Source organism: Choloepus didactylus, chromosome 4 (assembly GCF_015220235.1).
Source record: "Choloepus didactylus isolate mChoDid1 chromosome 4, mChoDid1.pri, whole genome shotgun sequence".
NCBI classification, from domain to species: Eukaryota; Metazoa; Chordata; class Mammalia; order Pilosa; family Megalonychidae; genus Choloepus; species Choloepus didactylus.
This window is the reverse complement of record NC_051310.1, coordinates 62,795,076-62,818,209: the sequence shown is the minus strand read 5'-3', so window position 1 is coordinate 62,818,209 and position 23,134 is coordinate 62,795,076. Positions and strand designations below refer to the sequence as shown.

Genomic DNA, 23,134 nt, shown 5'->3' with positions numbered 1-23,134 from the left:
CAAAACTGTCCTTCAAAACTGAGGGAGAGTTTAAGATATTCACAGGTAAACAGAAACTGCGAGAGTTCATCAATAAAAGACCTGCCCTACAAGAATTACTAAAGGGAGTTCTGCAAGTTGAAACAAAAAAGACAGGAGAGTGTGGCTTGGTATAGTGTGACAAAATGAAGATCTGCAATAAAGGTAACTAAAAGGGTAAATGCAAATCCCAAAATATGGTATCCTCCATATCCAACCCTACTCTCTAATTCCTGTAAGAGTTAGAATGTAATTGAACAAGAAAAAGGCATATTTCCTGATAATGTACATGCTAAATATAAATAGGTAAAATGGCCCAAAAAGAACATAAAGAGAGGAAACAGAGGGATATGGGAGCAGAGATCATGTCTGTTATTGAAGTTAAGCTGGTATTTTTTCAAATTAGTAGCTTATAAATGTAGGTTTTGTGATACCAAAAAAAAAAAAAAAAAAAAGGAAAATACTTTTAAAATCTACAAAAATTGAAATGGGAAAGGGATCAGTTAGATACATGAAAGATCAACTATACTGAAAGGAGTTTGCAATAAAGGAAAAGAGCCCCCCCCCCCCCCAAAAAAAAGATACGACATAAAAACCAAAGGACAAAATGGCTAAAACAAGGACTGCCTTTACAGTAATAACACTGAATGACAATGGATTAAACCTCCCCAATGAAAAGATACAAAGTGACAGAGTGGATAAAAAAGAATGATCCAACTATAAGTTGTTTACAAGAGACTCTCCTTAGCCCAAAGACACAAATAGGTTGAAAGTGAAAGAATGGAAAAAGATATTCCATGCAAATAATAACCAAAAGAGAGCTGCAATAGTTATACTAATATCATACAAAATAGACTTTAATTCAAAACCTGTTAGAAGAGACAAGGGCAATATATATTAATAAAAGGGTCAATTGATCAAGAAGAAATAACAATCATAAATATTTATGCACCGAACTATGGTGCCCCAAAATGCACAAGGCAAACACTGGCAAAACTAAAGGGAGAAATAGACACCTCTATAGTAACAGTTGGAGACGTCAATACAATACTCTTATCAAGAGAAGAACATCTAGACAGAAGATCAATAAGGAAACAGACAATTTGAATAATATGATAAAGGAACTAGACCTAACAAACATACACAGAACATTGCACACCAAAACAGAAGGACTTACATTCTTTTCAAGTGCACCTAGATCATTCTCCAGGATAGACCACATGGTGGGTCATAAAACAGGTCTGGTCTCAATAAATTTACAATGGTTGAAATTATACAAAGCATCTCCTCTGACCATAATCGAATGAAGCTGGAAATCAATTACAGGCAGACAACTAGAAAATCCATGAATACATGGAAGGTAAATAACATATTCTTAATCAATCAGTGGATCAAAGAAGAAATTGCAAGAGAAACCAGTAAATATTTTGAGATGAATGAAAATGAGAACACAACATATAAATACTTATGTGATGCGGTGAAGGCAGTGCAGAAATGGAAATTTAAAGGCCTAAATGTTTTACATTAAAAAAAGAAGAAATACCTAAAATTAAAGACTCAACCACACACTTGGAGGAACTAGAAAAAGAACATCAATCTAATCACAAAGAAAGTGGAAGGAAAGAAATAACAAAGATTAGAGTAGAAATAAATGAAATAGTGAATAAAAACAATAGAGATCATTAAAATAAAAAGTTGGTTCTTTTAAAACATTTTATAAATTGACACCCCCCTAGCTATTCAAAGAAAAAAAAAGGGATAAGATGCAAGTAAATAAAATCAGAAATGAGAGACATTACTACTGACCCCACAGAAATAAAAAGAATCATAAAAGGATACCATGAACAACTCTATGTCAAAAAATTAGAAAACCCAGATGAAGTTGACAAATTCCCAGTAACACACAAAAAGCCTACACTGACTTATACAACACAGAAGACTCCAATGGACCAATTACAAGAAAAGAGAATGAATCAGTCATCAAACACCTCCCAATAAAGAAAAGCCCAGGACCAAATGGCTTTACAGGTGAATTCTACCAAATACTTCCAGGTTAATTAACACCAATCCTGTTCAACTCGTCCAAAACACTGAACAGGTGGGAACACTACCTAACTCATTCTATAATGCCAACATCACCCTAATATCAAAGCCAGATAAAAATATTACAAGAAAATAAAATTACAGATTAATTTCCCTTATGAATATAGATGTAAAAATCTTCAACAAATGCTTGCAAATTGAGTCCAACAGCACATTAAAAGAATTATACAGCATGATCAAATGGGTTTATCCCAGGTATGCAAGGGTGCCTCAACATAAGAGAATCAATTAATGTAATATACACATTGACAAAATAAAGGGAAGAAAACACACGATCATTTCAATTAACACAGACAAGGCATTTGACAAAATCCAGCATCCTTTCTTTATAAAAACATGCAGAACACTAGGAATGGAAGGAAACATCCTGAACATGACATGAGGCATACATGAAAAATCCACAGGTAACATGATACTCAATGGTGAAAGACTGAAAGCTTTCCCTCTAAGATCTGTAACAAGACAATGATCCCCACTGTCACCACTGCAAATCAACATTGTACTAGACATTCCAGCCAGAGCAATAAGGCAGAAAAAGAAATAAAAGGTATCAAAACTGGAATGGAAGAAGTAAAATTTTCACTATTTGCAGATGACATGATTCTATATATGGAAAACCTCAAAAAATTTACAACAAAGCTACTAGAACTAATAAACGAATTCAGCAAAGTGGTAGGGTACAAAATCTACACGCAAAAATCAGTAATGTCTCTATACACTAGTAAGGAGCAACCTGAGGAGAAAATCCAGAAAAAATTCCATTTACAATAGCAACTAAAATAATCCAATATCTAGGAATAAATTTAACCAAGGACGTAAAAGCCTTGCTCACAGAAAACTACAACATTGCTAAAGAAATCAAAGATAACCTAAATAAATGGAAGGACAGCCCATGCTCATGGACTGGAAGACTACATATTAAGATGTCAATTCTTCCCAAAATGTTTTACAGATTCAATGCAATCCCAATCAAAATTCCAACATCCTACTTTGCAGAAATATAAAAGCTGGTTATCAAATTTATTTGGAAAGGAAGAGAGTCCTGAATAGCCAAAAACATCTTTATGTCCATTTCCCAATGAATTGGGAAAGAAAAGTCTCTTTAACAAATGGTACTCAGAGAACTGGATATCCCTATGCAAATGAATGAGAGAAGACCCTTATCTCACACAATATATAAAAATTAACTCAAGATGGATCAAAGATCTAAATATTAGAAACAGGACTATAAAACTCCTCGAAGAAAACGTAGGGAATCATCTTCAGGACCTTGTGTTAGGCAATAGTTTCTTCCACTTTACACCCAAAGCACAAGTAACAAAAGAAGAAAGAAGGGGGCTTCCCGCAAATTAGACACTTTTGTTTTCCAAAGGACTTTGTCAAGAAAGTGAAAAGGTCATCTACTCAATGGGAGAAAATATTTGGAAACCACATATCCAATAAGGGTTTAATACCCAGAATACATAAAGAAATTCTAGAAGTCTACAATAAAAAGACAAACAACCTAATTTAAAAATGGGTGAAACACTTGAATAGACATTTCTCCAAAGAGGATATACAAATGCTAAAATGCACATGAAAAGATGCCCAACATCACTAGCTATTAGGAAAATGCAAATCAAAACCACATTAAGATACCATTTCACTTCCACTAGAATGGCTACTATTTAAAAAAAAAAAAAAATTACAAGTGTTGGAGAGCAGGTGGAGAAATACAAACACATTCATTGCCGATGGGAATGTAAAATGGTCAGCCACTTTGGAAGACAGTTTGGCAGTTCCTCAGAAAGCTAAGTATAGAACTACCATGTGACCCAGCAATTCCTCTATCAGGTATATACCCAAACGACTTGAAAGAAGGGTCTTGAACAGAGATTAGCACACCATTATTCACAGTAGCATTATTCACCATTGTGAAAAGATGGAAGCAATCCAAGTATACAACAAACGATGAATAGATAAATAAAATGTGGTATAAACATACAATGGAATATTACTCAGCATTAAAAATGAATGAAGTTCTGTTTCATGAGACAACATGGATGAATCTTGAAGACATTATACTGAAATAAGCCAGACATGAAAGGACAAATATTGCATGATCTCACTCATATGAAATATAAGAATAAGCAAACTCACAGAGTTAGAATCTAGAATATAGAGTATCCAGGGCTGGGTTGGGGATAGGAAATGGGGAGTTAAGGCTTAATTTGTACAGAATTTCAATCTAGGTTGATTATAAAGTTTTGGAAATGGATGGTGGTGATGATGGCACAACATTGTGAGTATAATTAAACAGCACTGAATTATATATGTGAATGTAGTTAAAAGGGGAAATTTTAGGTCGTATATATGTTATTAGAACAAACATTAAAAATTAAAAGATAAAACATACAACTGTACAACACAGTGACCCCTACTGTATAACACAATTATTGAAATATTCTTTCATGAATTATAACAAATATATCACACTAATGCAAGGTGTTAATAATAGGATGGTATATTGGAAAAAAATACACTCTAATGTAAACTATGGACTATAGTTGATAGTACAATTATAATGTTCTTTCATCAACTGTAACAAATATATCACATTAATGCAAAGTGTTAATAAAAGGAAGGTGAGGTATATGGGGATGCTATATATTTTACATGATTTTTTTGTAAACCTACAACTTCTCTAATTAAAAAAATTAAAAAGCAAATAAATAAACATAAGCAAATGGCTAGGGAAAAAAACATTAAAAAAATACAAAGCCTATAAATGCTTAATATCTTCTAATATTCCATCTGTAGTCAAATTACCCTGATTTTCTCACTCTTTCAATCTCTCCCTCTCTCTTTCTAATTTGTTTACAGTGAAAGAGGGAAGGCAAGAGGCTGAGACAGGCAGACAGAGGAAATGGTTTGTTTGAAGCAGCAAAACAAGTCTGGGTCCACTTCTTAAGTTCATTTTTCAGCTTAGAGTTCCTAGGCTAAGCAGGTGGTAAAAATTCAAACTCCAAACATCTGTGAAGGCACACAAAGGTTTTAAATTTTCAGGTGATTCCTCCCACTTTTTACACTGGATACCAAGTCAGATAAAATTCCTTAACACTTCCTGGCACCAAGGGTAATATTTTTTTCTATACTACCTTTTCAGTTAGGGTGCAGCCCTTCAAGAGTCCTTGGCTTTTCACAGGGGACACAGTTCCAGTTTTCTACCCTGTGCAAACCCAAGACCTCCTTTCTAACCCTTAAATGGCAATTAAGACAAAGGAAGAAAGATAAAGAGATAATAGCAATTAAATGTAATACACGATACTGGATGGGATCTAAGAATGCAGAAGAAAAGGCTCAAAAGAACATTATTGGGACATAAGAACAAATTGGAATATAGAATGTAAGCTTTATCTCAATGATAAATACGTTGAACTTGGTAACTGTACTTAAGGTGGATTATGTAAGGGAATATCCTTGTTCGTAGGAAATGTACATGGAAGTATTATGTGTTCAGGAGAATGATGTATGCAACCTACTCTCAAATATTCAGAAAATAGATGGATGGAAGGAAGGAAGGAAGGAAGACAGGTAAGCAAGTTAGGCAAAGGTGGCAAAATATTAAAATTGGTGGATATGGGTATCTGAGGGAGTGAGGATATGTTGGAGTTCTCTGAGTGAGGTTTATGTTATTTTTGCAGCTGTCCTGTAAGTTTGAAATTATTTCAACATAAAACATTAAGAAATAAAAAGATAGAGCATTTAGAGTTTTGTTCCACTGGGCTGAAAGACAAATGTGACAGGTCAGGTATTGGGCTTCCAACTGTGAAGAAGTCTGCTGACCTTATTTTTAACTTATTATTAAGCAATATTACAAGCATACAAAAAGATACAGAGAGTAACATAATGAACACCCATTTTCTTACCAAACAGCTTAAGAAATAAACCATTACAGATACAATCAAAGCCCTCTGTGGAGCTCTTGGAATCCCATTCCCTTCTTTCAGCAGAAGTAACCAGTTTCCTGAATTAGGTATTTATCATTCCCATTCTTGTTTTATTCTCATGTTACATGGGTGATCAATATATGGTATTGTTATGCTTGTTTTTAAACTTTATATTAATGTTATTAAACTATATATATCTTCTACAATTTCCTTTTTGTTATTGATAATTTCCTGCATTTGATACAGGAAACAAGGGAAGGAATAAATGGAATTGCTGATGTATTCAGCTTCTCTAAAGAGAAGCTCATCTGTGATCAGGTTAAATTTATCTCCAATGCACCTGCCTGCCATGCAGTCTGTCCTTTTCTACTACATGCCAATGAATCTGTTAACTGAGCTTCATACCCTTAGACCTAGAGACAGGAGTGGCAACCAACATCCACAAGTCCCAACTCCATTTCTACCCCTTAAGAAATCCACTGCCTAAAGGGTTTTCCTCAGACTCCTGTGAAAGGATAGGAATCAAATATCAGTAGTGAATTCACTGCAACTATTTATATGTAGAATTCACTACACCCATTTAGTGTGTTTTCGGAGGAATAAGTAATAGCAGTAACAGAAATCAGATCTGACCAGTCTGTTTTCAGATACAAAATATCTTAACTGTGTTAAAGCAGACCACTGGAAACATAATAGCATTTATTTATAGGTGAGTGAAAGAAAATAAAGCCTAGATATTTTTATCCCTTCTATTTCAGAACATGAGTAGAGGGGATGAGGAAGGTAAGATTAAAAACATTAGCAGGTTTCAAAGGTTCTAAGGATTTAAAAGGGTGGTCTCAGAATGATGGATTAAAATCAGATTTAGACCAGGACAGTCCCCTAAGGGAGACAGCTGACATGGTTATTGCTCTCTTCCCAGAAAAAGAGTCAAACCTGCTGACATTTTACACCAGGCAAGTTCAGCAGCTGTTAAAAAGGTGACAGGCATTTAGTGTTCTAGAGATTCATGGAGGGATGGACTCTAAATGCAGGGAGAGCACCTCAAAGTACACCACTGATTAGGCATTCAAACAAATGGCTTGTTGGGGGTGGGGGGAGGGGAGGTGAACACACTAAAAATAATACCAAAGAAGAAAGAAACTGGGTTGAGTAATATTTAGGAAATCTTCAGGTCAAGTACAGAAAGCCTTTTATCATTAAGAAAAAAAAAAAAAAGTTCTTTTGCTCCAACTCCTGTAACAAGGGCTTAGATCACTACATGATGTCCCACTTCTATCCTGTAAGTGGAGTCCCTGAATTGAGTAGGGTCACAAAAACAACAGAAGTAGAGAGGAAGCAAGATAAGATCCCAGGTTTAGGAGTGTGTTTCTAAGAGGTTTGAAGAATCAATCAAATGTAATGTTTTAATGTGTTTATTACCCAAGTAGTTAACATTGATACTGATCAAAAGCAGGGTGTGGGGTGTGGGGTGTGGTCTCTGCCCAGTGCACTCAAATGACCAATTCCTGAGACAGCAAGGTTTCAAAGAGGGAAAGTTCATTGCTAAGCACAAAGCAGGAGATCACACAAAGCCTAGCAGCCTAAAAATCTGTCTCCCAGACTGCAGTAACTGACAGTTTTATAGTATCAAAAGATAGGCAGGTTTTAGGATAATGAGTGCAATGGCTAGAGATGACAGAGTTAGAGATGGTCTAATTATCAAGCATGTGCAGATTGATCACATGCTTAGGCACAGAACATACGTAAGAAAACGGTAGCCTTAGTATGATGATAGGCATAATTTTTAGTATTATAATGAGGTGTAGGTCACTTACAGGTTAAAGTTTAAGCTACTGCACATGTCAGGAGGGTCAATTTTGGTTAGATCCAGCTTTGTCTTGTAAGATAATTTAGGAAATGGGGTGGGTTAGTTCTGGGCTGACTCAAGTTCCTTCATTAATAAACATTAAGAGCTGTCTTTTGTGATTCTAAGACTCCATAGCTGAAAAACAGGATAAGGGGGTACAAGTGGAGCCAGTCACAAGATTTTGACAATCACAAGATAAAGGTTATATAGTTATGCCATCATTATCAAAGATCGAGGCAGCAGGGTTACAGTTCAGTAATTTTGGGTATTTCCTTTTGGCTATTCTAATATACTAGAAAGTAAGAGAATTTATATATTGATTCAGTAATCATAACTGTTTGTTAATTCTTAATTTCTCAGTTACAACATGGTGATTCCAAAAGTAAGGGGTCAGAAAGATTTTAAAAATTTCAGGCAATATGTATTTATCACAAGTGATGGCTAAAGACTACACTATGTCATTGTGAGACACAAAGGTACAGGCCAAACATTACTACAATAAAGTTGCAATGGAGATTTCAGTTTAAAGCTGTAAGGTGGTTTAGTTAATTATAAACAGAACTAATTCAAGCACAAAGGGCCACAATGCAGAAATTCCCAACATATATACTATAAAGGGAACTCAACTTGTTGGGAAAAAGAGGAGCAAGCAGACTCAGTGGTCACACTGACTGAAAGTGTGCTTACTAATCACAAAGTCAGACCCACCTCCCAAGTACATCTAGGTCAGGACTGTATACACAATCCTTATTGCTTTTCCTTACCTAATTATATCACTGATAGTAATTTCAGGGATGAATTTTTGAAGGTGCTTCACTGTTGCACTGAGAAAACAGGCTTTATACAGTTCACTAACTCCATAGGAGAAATTCTGGAACACCAGTTTAACCAAACCACTGAAAACAAAGAAAAAAAGCTTTATGAGAGAAAGGAATTCTTTACCAGTATAAAACACCTTTACTATTAGATTTTTGTGTGTTTTTTGGTAGCAACAGAAACACAGGCAGAGTTAGAAACACTACTAATAAAAATAAAGTAAATTTGGCCAAAAAAAGAAAGAAATCTCATCAACTCAAGAGGTAAATACCACCTTCCAAACTCAAATTCGAAAATGTTCCCAAGGAGTGCTGGTTTCAGAGTGGGATTCTCTAAACCTGCCAACATTAAGCCTTTTTAATGCAAATGAAATGCCAAAAGGCATTTACAGATCTTTAAATCAGAGCTTTAAACAAGTGAGGACATCTTTTCTTTTATCAAACAGTGGTAAAATATCCCAGTAGTGATTCTCAAATGAGAACGGACAGAGCCTACATATGTATGTTTGTATGTATTTATGTATGCATGTATGTATTTTAACAAACACACATGTTGAGAAGCCCTCTCCTAGAACTTCTGTTTCATAATCTTTGGAGGGTGAAGCCCAAATATAGCTTAAAAAGTGTCCAGTGATTTTGATGTGAAACCCTCAGGAGAGAAACACTGCTAGCAGGACCAAACAAAATACTTCATTAAATTATTCCTTACAATAATGAAGAATCTGTGTTCCAGGTCAAAACAAAAGTATTGTTAGTTTTCCACAGAACAAAACAACTTTGGTCATCAGTAATTTCTCCAGTGGCTTACAAAATTATTGTGACTGGCTTGAAATGATCTTATCAAAGTAAGCCATCTACTGATTTTGAGAAAACCTCTTTTTTTCAAACTCAATTAGAAGGTTAGCAATATAAGATAAGGATTGTCAGATGTGAGACCAGATTTTGATCTTTTTAACCAAGACATCACCTTTGGCTCATCAGGACTTTTTTTTAAGTAGTTAAAACATTATGCTTAGTCAGTATTAGTGCATACAGCCACTGTCAAAAAAAAAAAAAAAAAAAAAAAGCTGAAAAAGAGCCCAGACTTCAATTAGTGATATGAATGAAGCAGGTCTGGTTAAGACCAGGGCAAGCCAGGCCAAAGGATAAAGGTTGAAACTGATTATGTTTTAAAACTTCAACTTTCATATGAGACCAAGGGAATAGATATCTATCTGGTACAGGATCTAAATTTTCTAAACAGTACAACTCTACAGTCAAGTTGTTCAAACACCACAATTGCGTGGAACTTTGAATAGGGAGTGAGATACAGTAGGTTAGTATAGGCTGGAGTGAAATAGTGACACATCCTAGAGTAATTTGGGCAGATAATAAAAAATATATTTACAGCCTCCCCCTCCCCAGCCCTGAGGATCTGGGGAAAGGTGCGGATGTCTTGGACATCCTCACCTGGACTGGTGTTGATGTTGTCACAAACATTGGGACTGGCGGTTTGATGTGCTGAGCCCTCGAGCATGGGACTTGCCCTTATGAAGCTCATTACCACAAAGGAGAGTCTAAAGTTGTATGTAATGGTGCCTAAGAGTCTCCCCCTGAGTACCTCTTTGTTGCTCAGATGTGGCCCTCTCTCTCTCTAACTGAGCCATCTCGACAGGTGAACTCGCTGCCCTCCCCGCTACGTGGGACCCGACTCCCAGGGGTGTAAATCTCCCTGGCAACGCAGAGTATGACTCCCGGGGATGAATGTGGACCTGGCATCGTGGGACTGAGAGTATCTTCTTGACCAAAAGGGGGATGCAAAATGAGACGAAATAGTTTCAGTGGCTGAGAGATTCCAAATGGAGTCGAGAGGTCACTCTGGTGGACATTCTTATGCACTATATAGATAACACCTCTTAGGCTTTAATATATTGGAATAGCTAGAAGTAAATACCTGAAACTACCAAACTCCAACCCAGCAGTCTGGACTCCTGAAGACAATTATATAATAATGTAGATTACAAGGGGTGACAGTGTGATTGTGAAGACCTTGTGGATCACACCCCCTTTATCTAGTGTATGGATGAGTGGAGGAATGGGGATAAAAACTAAAGGACAAACGGGGTGGGATGGGGGGATGATTTGGGTGTTCTTTTTTCACTTTTATTTTTTATTCTTGTTCTGGTTATTTCTGATGTAAGGAAAATGTTCAGAGAGAGATTGTGGTGATGAACGCATAACTATGTTATCATACTGTGGACAGTGGATTGTATATCATGGATGATTGTATGGTGTGTGAATGTATTTCAATAAAACTGAATTAAAAAAAAAACATTATGCTTATTCCACAAAGCTCTTAATTTGTGTTAATGAAGAAAACATATACTAATCACAAAAGTAAGGACTTACCCAATAAGTAGAATATCAAGAAAAAATTTTCCATATTAAAAATATAAGCAGGTAGAACTATTTTTAAGTAATGTTGTTACCTATTGATAATTATATCCATAACATCTGTGGCACTGAAGTCAAAGGGCTTGTAACCCTCCCGTTTAAGGGCAAGAATTGCATTAGGTCCTAGCCAAATATTGCCATCCATCCTTGGTGTGAAGTGAACTCCTAGGAAAGGAAATCGGCTATCTGGTACCTACAGATTTAACACAGCAAAGAACTATTTAGCCCCATTTCTTATTCCATTTCATTATAGATGCAATCATTCAATTGGTAATAAAAAACATTTCCTTCCCACACATTTAATTTGCCTTATTTGTGACTGTACTCAGATATACTTTTCTAACACACTTCCATAGAAGCTTAGAAATGCTAGACAAGAAATACTGATGCAATCGACAATACTCATCATTTTATCTATTCATTTTTCTGGGTTTAAAAAAGCCAGAACTTTCCTACTTCAGGTTATTCTCTCCCAAAACTAGGGATATAAGTAAAATAAGTAATTAAATGTAAATATAGATAAATATATGTAAAATATAAATAAATACATGTAAGATATAAGCAAACATATGTAAAATAAGTAAAATCAGAGCTTCCAGAAAAAAACACACATTTATAGAACAGGCTTTTGCAATGGGGAATGCATTAGGTTGAACCGGATGAAACTGATGCTTTGGTAAGCCCAAAAACTTATAAAACATCAAATAGCAGAATATTGGTAATTTCACCTAGTTCAATCCAATATATTTTAGGAGATTCATTTCCAGGTAATTCTAGACAGAAAAATGAACTCCTCATTTAATCAGCTCTGTCTTCTATCCATTGAAACTACAAGGTGGCCACATCCCCTTTTCAGTATCTACAGGGAATTAACTGAGAAAACGAGTCGGGTATCTGGGACTGCATAAAGGAAAGTTCTCTTATGAGTGTTGCCTCCACCAGAGAGGAGGAAGAATCAGATTCCTTCTTGGTAGCATTTCCCATAGTGCACTGATGCTTTCTGAGGATGTGCACTTATGGGGAATTAATTACAATTTAATGACCATGATATCAAAATTAAAACTTAGGGATTTAACCACACGAGAAGCAGATTAAATGTATGCACCAACAGCCCTTCAAAATCTCTTACTTCAGACACAGGTGAAAGTTGTGTTTAACTCCTTTATGCCCACAACCATCTTCATGAAAGTGCGGAGGCAGAAATATCATTACCTACCGGATAAATATTTCCTTTTACAAGATAACCTTTTTCTGGCTTCAAAAGCAGGTAATCTCCCCGGAATGGTACAATTCGAGGGTCAGGATTGCAGCCACTCAACTCTGAAATACGGTCTGAGTAAAGTCCTGCACATGTCAGGATATACTGACAGCGAACCTCCTCTCCCTAGTACAAAATAAAGTGGAGAGGAGTAGAATAGATCAAGGGGAGAAAAAAAGATGACAGAAAAGACAATGAGAGTACAGAAATGGACTTACTTTTTCTTTTTATTTCTTTTAAAAAAATGAAATTAAACATAGGTACCAGTAAAATAAGTTATTCAGCATTTAGGTTGAACTGTAAACTTAGGGTGGTGGGACAGAAGAGGATGTCACCTTAAATTCTGTACTTTAAACTGAATTCGATATATAATTGTTAATCTAGCAAGGACACTCAATAAGCCACACAAAGAAGACCCTATTTTCCCTGAACCTGGTAAGAAACTTAATTATTTGTTGCATGACAAAGCAAACTCATTTAAATGGTCTCCACCAATTTGGCCTCTGTTATTCCAGGATGCTTCTCTAGCCCTATCTATGAGTAATTGCCCAATTACTCTTACATTGCTTCACATTCAGTGCTCCTACTCAATTCCAACTGTCAGTCACTCACCAACCAATTTCTCCTTCCTGATCAATATGTACTCTGCAAACTGAGGCTACTTTAGAAATCTTATTCATTCAACCCACATTTACTGAAAGCAAAACTATAGTCAAGGGTTGATTTAATGATGAGGAGACTGCTAATCTTAGGCTGCTGTGATTTCCCACAAATTTTGTATCATCCACATATTTTTAGCATCACCCTGGCAGGTTTAGACATTTTGCTACCCTATTTCCTAAATGACTTCCTTTAACCCCCAATTGCCACCACCCTCTAATTCCCATTTCTTTACTTTTTACAGAGGAACAGCTGGCAACTCCTGCTCCTAGATTTCCCTCCCAGCTCATGTGTTTCTGAAGCCTCAGTGTTCTCATCAGTCTCAACATTTTCTTTCTTTCCAGCCCTAACCGATTCAGCCTTATTCTACTGAACTAGATTTTCATCTCCATATGCTTCTTATTTATGTCTTCCCTCTTTTCAAGATTTATATAAGTCACATTTTTGAAAAAAAAACAGATGAAACTCCTCCACAGTGAATCCAAATTAGTAGACTAAACCATGACCCTTGAAGTAAAAAAAGTATATATCAACAACAACAAATTATCTTCTTTTCTAAGTAGGTTAATATCTTTCCTGTTCATCTAAATTATGCACCAGAAGTACAAGAAATATTTTTATGTGATACAAATCTACTAGCTCCTATTTGAAAGGGCAGCAATTTTTTGTTCCTGGAACATAAAATGTAGAAAGTCTTGCAATAAATAATACACAGATAACAAAAGAATTTGTAGAATGGCACCAGCATGCAATAACCTAATAGTTTTCTTTAAAAAACATAAGCAATAGTTCCAAAGAAGGAAATGATTAAAAACTATCAACAGGCCTCTGAAATAATTTTACTCTTTACATCAAACAATAATTAAATTCAGTAACACATTAATTTCACTTCTAAGAATGAAATTTAGGTAACATGAAATGATATACTTGTTCAAATACAAATTTCTTTTAAAAATAAATGGTAAATCTCTATTGCTATTTCATAAGTGAGACAGACTTTTCACCCTTATCCAATCCATAAATCTTAGTTTGGCAAATCCTGCCTGCAAAAATTTATTTTAAAAATTCATTTTCCTTTAACCTCTTATAAAAGCATAGATGTCTAACCTGGTAAGTAGACCACAAAATTTGAATTTAATAAAAATTGTACTGAAGGAAGATACCAAAATAAAAAGCAACAACTATAGCAACTCTGGGTGAAAAATATAGCTACAGGTTATCTCATAGGCCCTTGCATATGTTCCCATCACATGATGCCATACTGCAGGGAAAATGTCCCTTAGATAAGGGCAGGAACAGAAACATACTTTATTTAACTATAATTTTTTTTAAATTAAAGAAGCTGGAGGTTTACAGAAAAATCATGCAGCAAGTACAGAGTTCCCATATCACTTCCGTCCATACACACAGTTAGTTTTCCTTATTATTAACACTTTGCATTAGTGTGGTACCTTTGTTAAAGTTGATGAAACAGTATTATCATAATGAACCCTTGTAATCCATATTCTAGATTCTGACTCTGTGAGTTTGCTTATTCTAATTGTTTCAAAACAATGAGATCATACAGTATTTGTCTTTTTGTGTCTTGTTTACTGCACTCAATGTGATGTCCTCAAGGTTCATCCACGTTGTCACATGTATCAGGACTTCACTTGTTTTTATAGCTGATTAATATTCCGTTATATGTATACATCACGTTTTATTTATCCATTCATTGGTTGATATACACATGGGTTGCTTCCATCTTTTGCAATTGTGAATAATGCTGCTATGAACATTGGTATGCAAATATCTGTTTGAGTCCCTGCTTCCCATTCTTTGGGATATATACCTAGTAGAGGGATTGTCGGATCAGATGGTAGTTCCATACTTAGCTCTCCCGGGAACCACCAAACTGTCTTTCGCAGTGGCTGCACCGTTTTACATAGCCACCAGCAATGAATCAGTGTTCCTATTTCCCCACATCCTCTCCAACACTCACTGTTTTCTGTTTTTTTAAAAATAGAGCCATTCTAATAGGTGTGAAATGGTATCTCAATGTGGTTTTGATTTGCATTTCCCTGACAGCTAATGATGTTGAACATCTTTTCATGTGCTTTCTGGACATTTTTATATATTCTTTGGAGAGATGTCTGTTCAAGTCTTTTGCCCATTTTTAAATTGGGTTGTTTGTCTTTTTGTTAAGTTGAAGAATTTCTTTATATGCTCTGGTTATTAAGCCTTTATTGGATTTACAGTTTCCAAGTATTTTCTACCATTGTGTAGGTTGTAGTTTCACTTTCATGATACAGTACTTTGAGGAACAAAAGTTTTTAATTTTGATGAGGTACAATTTATCTATTTTTTTCTTTTATCACTTGTGCTTTGGGTATAAAATCCAAGAAACCACTGCCTGAAACAAAGTCCTGAAGATGCTTCCTGTGCCGGTTTGAATGTATTGTGTCCCCCAAATGCCGTTATCTTTGTAGTTGTGTGGGGCAGAAGTTTTGGTGTTGGTTAGATTTGCTTGGAATGTGCCCCACCCAGCTGTGGGAGATGATTCTGATGAGATGTTCCCATGGAGGCATGGCCCCACCCATTCGGGGTGGGCCTTGATCAGTGGAGCTATATAAATGAGCTGACTCAGAGAGAAGAAACTCACGGAGTGCAGCTGGGAGTGATGTTTTGAAGAGGAGCAAGCTTGCTAGAGAGGAATGTCCTGGGAGAAAGCCGTTTTGAGGCCAGAGCTTTGGAACAGACTCCGGCTGCCTTCCCAGCTAACAGAGGTTTTCCGGATGCCATTGGCCATCCTCCGATGAAGGTGCCTGGTTGCTGATGGACACTTTATGGCCTTGAGACTGTAACTGTGTAGCAAAATAAACCCCCATTTTATAAAAGCCAATCTATCTCTGGTGTTTTGCATTCTGCAGCATTAGCAAACTAGAACACTTCCCTGTTTTTTTCTAGGAGTTTGATAGTTTTAGTTCTTATAGTAAGGTCTTTGATCCATTTTGAGTTGATTTTTGTATATGGTGCAAGGTAAGGGTCCTGTTTTTTTTTTTTTTTTTTGAAAATGGAGATCCAATTTTCCCAACACCATTTGTTGAAGAGATGTTTCTTTCCCAATTGAGTGGTCTCTGCCACCTGCTCAAAAATCAGTTGGCCATAAATGTGCAGGTTGATTTCTGAGCTCTCGATTCTATTCCATTGGTCTATATGTCTCTTCTTGTGCCAGTACCATGCTGTTTTGATTACTGTGGCTTTTTAGTAAGTTTTAAGATTAGGAAGTGTGAGTCTTCCAACTTCATTCTTTTTCAAAATGGCATTTACTATTCAGGGCCTCTTACCCTTCCATATAAATGTGATGACTGGCTTGTTAGAAGAAGGTTGTTAGAATTTTGATTGGAATTGCACTGAATCTATAACTTGATTTGGGTAGTACTGACATCTTAATGATATTTACAAAGATATCCTTCCAGTTATTTAGATATGATTTAATTTCTTTTAGCAATGTTTCATAGTTTTTTGTGGACAAATACTTTACATCCTTGGTTAGATTTATTCCTAAATATTTGATTCTTTTTAGTTGTTATTGTGAATGGATTTTTTTCTGATTTCTTCTTCTGATTGTTCATTGCTTGTGTGCATAAACACTACTGATTTTTGGGTGTTGATCTTGTACCCTGCCACTATGCCTAATTCATTTATTACCTCTAGGAGCTTTGTTGTGAACTTTTTAGAATTTTCTGTATACTGTATACCGTATTTTCATTTTCATGTGCCTCAAGATTATTTCCTAATTTTGCTTCTGATTTCTTCTTTAACCCATTGGTTAAGAGTATGTTGTTTAATTTTCACACTTACGTGAATTTTCCATTTCTCCCTTTGTTACTGATTTCTAGCTTAATTCTGTTGTGGTCAAAGAATATACATTATACCAATTTCAATATTTTTGAATTTATTGAGACTTGTTTGTGACCCAACATATGGTCTGTCCTGGAGAATGATCCATTTGCACTCAAGAATGTATACTCTGTTTTTGTTGGGTGCAGTGTTCTATATATGTCTATTAGGTCTAGTTGGTTTAGTGTTTCATTCAAGTCCTGTATTTCCTTATTGATCTCCAGACTAGATGTTCTATCCATTATTGAGAGTTGTGTGTTAAAGTCTCCTACTATTAATGTAGAAGCCTCAATTTCTCTCTTTAAATACATCAGTTTTGTAGGGCAGGCTGCAAGCTGGCATTCCGATGAAGGTCTTTGATAAATTCCCCAGGAGAGGGTGGCTGGCTGAAGTAGAGATGAAGGTTCTCTCTTCTGACTACTGAAGCTGTCATCTCTCCCTTATAGCCTTCAAATGATTAAACGTCTCTCATTGCAGAAGGCACTCCCCTTAGCTGACTGCAGATGTAATCAGCCACAGATGCAATCAATCATACTGATGATTTAAGTCCATGAAATATCCTCACAGAAACAGATAGGCCAGTGCTTGCTTGACTGGACAGCTGGGCACCATCACCTAGCCAAGTTGACATATGAATCTAACCAACACATTGTTTATGACTTAGAGTGTATTTTATCCTATGTTAGTATAGCCACCCCAGCTCTCTTTTGGTTACTACTTGTATGGTATATTTTTTTCCCATCCTTTTGCCCTCAAGCTACTTTTATCTTTGTCTTTAAGGTGAGTCTCCTGTAGATAGCATACAGCTATGTCATGCTTTTTTTCATCCATTCAGCCAATTGTTGCCTTTTGACTAGACAGTTTAATTCATTTACATTTAAAGTCACTACTGATAATACAGTAGTGCATTTTGCTATTTAACCTTGTAAGTCTTAAACCTTTTTGTCCCTCACTTCCATTAAAGCCTACTTTTATACTTATTTGCTTTTTTGTGTAGTACCATGTTGAGTACATTCTCATTTCAATCTGGATATATTTTTCATCTATTTTCCTTGTTGTTACCATGGGGATAAAATTTAACATCCTAAATATATAGCAATTACATTTGGTTTGAACTTAACTTAAGTAGCATACTTTTTCTACACCTCTGTATCCCTCACCATTTTTTTGTACCTATTACTACTTATATCTTTGTACATTGTCTGTCCAAAAATATAGATTTTTACCTTTTAGCACAGTAGGAAGTAAGAGGTGGAGTTATATACCAAACAGTAAATAATACAAGCATTTATAATTACCCAAAAGGTTACTTTTACTGCAAGTCTTTATTTCTTTATGCTGCTTTGAACTACTGTCTAGTATCCTTTCCTTTGAGTCAGAAGAACTCCCTTTAGCATTGCTTGAAGGGCAGATCTAGTGGTAATGAACTCCCTCAGCTTTTGTTTATCTGAGAATGTCTAATCTCACCCTCAGTTTTGACAGTCTCGCTGTATATAAAATCCTTTGCGGGCAGTTGTTTTCCTTCAGCACTTTAAGTATTTCAACACATTGCCACCTTACCTCCATGGTTGTTGGTGAGAAACTGGCACTCAATCTAATTGGGACTCCATTTTACATAACACATTGCTTTTTTCCTGCAGCTTTCAGAACTTTCTCCTTGTCCTTTGCATTATATAGTGTAATCAGTATATGAGAGGGCGTATTTTTCTGCATGTTTATCCTGTTTGGTGTTCTCTGAGCCTCTTGGATGTGCATATTCATGGCTTTTGCTAAGTTTGGCAAGTTCTCTGTCATTATTTCTTTGAGTAGTCCTTCTGCCCCTTTCTTCTTCTGAGACTCTCGTAATACATATGCTGGTGTGCCTGATGCTGTCCCAGAGGTGTCTTAGGCTATTTTGCTTTTAATATTTCTTTTTTCTTTTTGCTCCTCAGCCTGACTCATTTCAAGTGTCTTGTCTTCAGGTACACTGATTCTTCTGTCAGCTCCGATCTGGTTTTGAAACCCTCCTGGGCATTTTTCATTTCACTTATTGTGCTCTTCAACTTCAGTAGTTCTGTTTGGTTCCTTTTTAAAATTTCTAACTCTTATTATTCATTGTTTTTCTGATATCCTTTAGTTCTTTCTCTGTACACTTTCCTTCATCTTGAGCATTTTTAGGATCATTTTTTTAAAGGCTTTGTTTGGCATGTCCCTATTCTTGTCTGCATCATAGTTTTGTTTTTTTTTTTTCCTGTATTTTTATACTTTTCCTTTGGATGGGCCACCATTTCCTATTTCTTTGTCATATACTCTTGGTGCACACTGTACATTTTAATATTTCAAAATGTTATCTATGGGAATTACTCTCTTGGACGTCTGTTTCTTGGTTTTGTAACCAGCTGATGATAAGACAGATTTTCTTGGCTTCAGACCTGCTATCAGGAAAGTCTGCCCAAGGTGAATGCAGTGTGTAGGGTTTTCCCTGTCTTTCTGTCTCATCCTGGACTTTTGCTTGTTAGTTGTTTTGGAGTTCCCCTGCTTACAGGGGTTTGGTTGCCCCTCTGTTTCCCAGGAGACAGACCTCCCTTCCTAGGTTTTTTTGTTTTTTGTTTGTCTTTTTTTTGTATTTACCATGTGATCTTTACTGAAATCTTTATTTCTTCATGTAGTTTCAGTCAATTGTTTAGTGTCCCTTCCTTTCAGCCTGCTCAATTCCCTTTAGCATTTCTTACAGGACTGATCTACTGGTGATGAAGTCACTCAGCTTTTGATTAGCCAGGAATGTTTTCATCTCCCCCTCATTTTTACCCTCCAGGTGTTTGTGAAGTTTCTAAGTCTCTGATGGTTATTGACTTCTATTTGTATTCTATTGTGGTCAGAGAATTTTTTTTTTTAATTTATTGAGGCTTGTTTTACGTTCCAGCATATGGTCTATTCTGGAGAAAGATACATGATCTCTAGAGAAGAATGTGTGTCCTGGTGATTTGGGATATAATGTTCCATACATGTCTGTTAAATTTCTCTATATCTCTCTCTCCTTTCTTTGTTTCTGTTGGTAGGGCTCCCTTTAGTATCTGAAGTAGGGCAAGACTTTTATTAGCAAAATCTCTCAGCATTTGTTTGTGAAAAATTTAAGCTCTCCCTCAAATTTGAAGGAGAGCTTTGCTAGATAAAGTATTCTTGGTTGGAAATTTTTCTCTCTCAGAATTTTAAGTATGTCATGCCACTGCCTTCTCGCCTCCACGGTGGCTGCGGAGTAGTCACTACTTAGTCTTATGTTGTTTCCTTTGTGTGTGGCAAATTGCTTTTCTCTTGCTGCTTTCAGAACTTTCTCCTTCTCTTCAGTATTTGAGAGTCTGATCAGAATATGTCTCGGAGTGGGTTTATTTGGATTTATTCTATTTGGAGTTCACTGGGCATTTATGCTTTGTGTATTTATATTGTGTAGAAGGTTTGGGAAGTTTTCCCCAACAATTTCTTTGAATACACTTTCTAGACCTTTACTGTTCTCTTCCCCTTCTGGGACACCAATGAATCTTAAATTTGGATGTTTTATTTTATCTATCATATTCCTGAGACCCATTTCAATTTTTCTGATTTTTTTCCCCATTATTTCTTTTGTTCTTTCATTTTCCATTCTGTGGTCCTCGAGGACACTGAGTCATTGTTCAACTTCCCCTAATCTTGTATTTTGAGTATCCACAGTCTTTTTAATTTGGCCAACAGTTTCTTTTATTTCCATATGATCATCTATTTTTTTATTTACCCTTGCAATTTCTTCTTTATGCTCTTCTAGGGTCTTCTTTATGTCTTTTATATCCTGTGCCATGCTCTCATTGTTTGATTTTAGTTCTTTGATTAATTGCGCCAAGTACTGTGTGTCTCTTCTGATCTTTTGATTTGGGTGTTTGGGTTTGAGTTCTCCATATCATCTGGTTTTATCATATGCTTTAAGATTTTCTGTTGTTTTTGGCCTCTTAGCATTTGCTTTACTTGATAGGGTTCTTTCAGGGTCTATAAAATACCAATCTCTAATTTGTCAGATCTACAGCTTGGTGGCGTACACTTTCTCTAACTAACCAGAAGATGGCGTCTGCGAGTCACCTATTCCCCTCAAGTCAGTTCTCCCCAACTTTGTCTTTGTCATGTCGTGGGTCTCATTCTTGTGGGGTTCAATTGGTGCACCAAGTTTGGGTGTGTTGTTGGTGCTGTCCGCCCTGAATGTGGGGCGTGTGTCTGAGTGGTTAGGGAGGCAGGTTGGCTTTAATAATCAAACCTCCTAGGTGTTCCCAGAGATTTAAGGCTGTTGCAAGAGTCCAAATCTTCACCTCAGTCCTGCCACAGATCGTCTCTGCCGCTGACCCACAAGTCCCTGGGATTTCCGAGTGGGTCCCCCCTCTCAGCCGTGCTCTTCCAGGACCCCTGCCGAGGGAAGGCTGCAACATGTCACAAGTGCACACCAGCCCTCCAGGGAAGCCCTGGGCTGCCAGGCAGTGTAGGGGCATTCCCAGCCTGCTGCAAAGATGGTTCAATGGGGCATGTTAATTTCCCCCCTCTTCACATAGCTCCGCCTTCCCAGCTCCGGGACAATTAGCTGTGGGTGCCCTAAAGACCACTGTTCATGGCCGATATTGTGGCATGTGTGCGGTGCTGCAGGAAACACTCCCCATCATACTCGGTTTCTTGTCACGGCTCTGGGCTGTGGGTCCGGCCCCGGGCAGGAGCATCCCCAGCCCGCGAGGGAGATGGTTGCAAGGGGTGCGGTTTCTTTCTCCTTTTGGCTCCCCTCTGCCCCCTCCCCGGCCTCGAGACAATCAGCAGCGGGTGTGGGAATGGCTATCCTCCATGCCAGACACCGAGGCATTGGGAGAGCCCACTCCTGCCGTGCTTCACTGCGCAGTTCTCACCGTTGTATCCGCAGTTGGTCCCAGGTTTTTTTTTTTTTTTTTTTTTTAAAGAACTAGTCCATCTCCAAACGCCAACCCATGGTTTCCCTACACTGCAGCATGGCACAGCTCACTCACTTGTTTCAGAGTGCAGACTCCTGGTTTCACCACATGCATGGTCACTGTGGATTTAGAACTTGTCTGGCTGGTGCATCACTGGAACTGCTGTTCTCAGTTATTTCCTGGCTTTTATCTAGTATTTTTCATGGAGGTGTTTTTTTACCCTGTCTTACCTAGCTGCCATCTTGGGTTCTCTCCCCTTCCTAGGTTTTTGAAGCCAGCAGACCTTTGCCCCAGACTGTCTGCCTCTATAGTTTTTTATACCCTTTTTGTTGTCTCATGCTGGTTTTGCCTAGAGGGCTAATTCTGGGAGGAGTATAACCTTGAAGAGGACTTTCCCAAGTCAGTCTTTCCCAGCCAAAACAGGGCCAGGGACCCATGAAGGGGGGTGCAGACCAGCTCCAAAATGCCCTGAGGTGGAGATCAGGAAGGCTGTCAAAAGCTTTTCCAATGGTTCCCCAAAGTTCAACTTTCCTGGCCTGCCCAGCAAATGCAATCCTTCAGTAACTGTCTCCTGCAATCCTAAGAAATGCTCATCTTTAAATCTTCACCACCTGAACCCCTGTCTGGCAAAGGTTGAAACAATGGCTACCCCTGCCTTTGTCTGGGTCAGGTTTTAAACAATAGGTACCCCCAGAGCTAGGACCCAGCCATCCGAATTTGCTAATTAAAAGCTGTGATGATTGATCAGCCTTGCCCACCTCTGTTCTTGGGGAAGAGGATTTTTATGTCTCTTTCTGTCACCAGCCACTAGTCAGTGGCCTGCCACAAGAGTGAGGATGGGCAGTGGTAGCTATGCAGAGTGCAATTTACAGTTGTTTACCACAATTTACCTGCCTCTTCCTCCCTCTCTTCCCTGGATGCTATACAGTGGTCTTCTGGCCTCTGGAGTTTCAAAATAGTTGTTTCAGACAGTTCCTGACTGTTTAGTAGCTGTTTCAGTGGAAGGACTGAGTCCTGGAGCTCCCTAGCCTGCCAGCTCCCCAAGATGTTCTCCAAGAAACATACTGTTAATATTTCTTTAAATGGAAACCACAGTTGCTCTGCCACTTGGGCCATAATGAGGCAGCAGAACTAATAGTAAATGAAGTATGTGTAGCAAATAGGGATGCTTTATGAACTTTTTTTTTTGGGGGGGGTCCCTAAGTATGTGTAGCAGATAGGGCTGTTTTATGGAACTTTTGGGAGGGGGGGGGTCCTTA

The 23,134-nt window shown here is 37.3% G+C and overlaps 1 protein-coding gene across 3 annotated transcripts in view; it reads right to left on the bottom strand.

Moving 5' to 3' along the window:
* The window catches only part of L2HGDH (L-2-hydroxyglutarate dehydrogenase), a 106,806-nt gene that overhangs the window by 6,898 nt on the left and 76,774 nt on the right, over positions 1–23,134 (bottom strand). For all 3 annotated transcript variants that reach the window (XM_037832770.1, XM_037832772.1, XM_037832771.1), the window contains 3 exons: positions 12,364–12,531; positions 11,183–11,340; positions 8,664–8,795 (listed from right to left, as the gene is read on the bottom strand). In XM_037832770.1, the coding sequence (XP_037688698.1) occupies positions 8,664–8,795; positions 11,183–11,340; positions 12,364–12,531 (458 nt within the window). The remainder of the gene's footprint in view (positions 1–8,663; positions 8,796–11,182; positions 11,341–12,363; positions 12,532–23,134) is intronic.